General features: G+C 37.4%; 1 protein-coding gene across 1 annotated transcript in view; it reads left to right on the top strand.

The window, feature by feature from the left end:
* The window catches only part of EMH_0031780 (uncharacterized protein), a gene marked incomplete at both ends in the record, with an annotated part of 2,071 nt that extends 2,018 nt beyond the window's left edge, over window positions 1-53 (top strand). Inside the window, one exon of the mRNA XM_013494565.1 lies at window positions 34-53. Coding sequence (XP_013350019.1) covers window positions 34-53 — 20 coding nt within the window. The remainder of the gene's footprint in view (window positions 1-33) is intronic.
* Between the last annotated feature and the right edge of the window lie 803 nt (window positions 54-856).

Raw genomic sequence — 856 nt, 5'->3', positions numbered from 1 at the left:
TTATTTATTTATTTTATTTATTTGTTTATTTAGATCTCTCTCTTTTTTTGTAGCTGTATCTGTCTCCTGTCTCTATCTGCTGTTTCTTATCTGTCTCCTTTCTATCTTTTCTCTGTCTCCTTTTTGTCTCCTTTCTCTGTCTCTTCTCTGTCTCTTCTCTGTCTCTTTTTTGTCTCCTTTCTATCTCTTCTCTGTCTCCTTTCTCTGTCTCCTTTCTCTGTCTCTCTTCTGTCTCTTCTTTGTCTGGGGAAGAGACAGAAAGGAGACAGATAAGAGACAGATAAGAGATAGAAAGGAGACAGAAAAGAGATAGAAAGGAGACAAAAAAGAGACAGAGAAAAGATAGAAAGGAGACAGATAAGAGACAGATAAGAGGGACAGAGAAGAGACAGAGAAGAGACAGAGAAGAGATAGAGAGGAGACAGAAAGGAGACAGAGAAGAGACAGATAAGAGATAGAAAGGAGACAAACAGAAAAGACAGAAGAGAGACAGAGAAGAGACAGAAAGGAGACAGAAAGGAGACAGAAAGGAGACAGAGACAAAGAAGAGACAGAGAAAAGATAGAAAGGAGACAGATAAGAGATAGAGAAAGGAGACAGATAAAACAAAAGAGAGAAAAAGGAGACAAAAAGGAGACAGAAGAGAGACAGAGAAAGGAGAGAGAAGAGGCAGCAGGGAGAGATAGAAAAAATAAAAATAAAAATAAAAAATAAAAATAAAAATAAAAAAGAGAGACAGATAAAAGGAGACATATATATAAAACAATCCACACATTAATAAAGACAAACACAAACAGAGTAACTGCAGCAGCAATAGCTTACAGCAGCAGCAGCAGCAGCAGCAGCAGCAGTTGCT

The sequence above is a fragment of the Eimeria mitis genome, genomic scaffold, assembly GCF_000499745.2.
Source record: "Eimeria mitis Houghton genomic scaffold, Emh_scaff1201, whole genome shotgun sequence".
In the NCBI taxonomy this organism is placed as follows: domain Eukaryota; phylum Apicomplexa; class Conoidasida; order Eucoccidiorida; family Eimeriidae; genus Eimeria; species Eimeria mitis.
The sequence above is the reverse complement of the archived record's forward strand: the minus strand, read 5'-3'. Positions and strand labels throughout refer to the sequence as shown.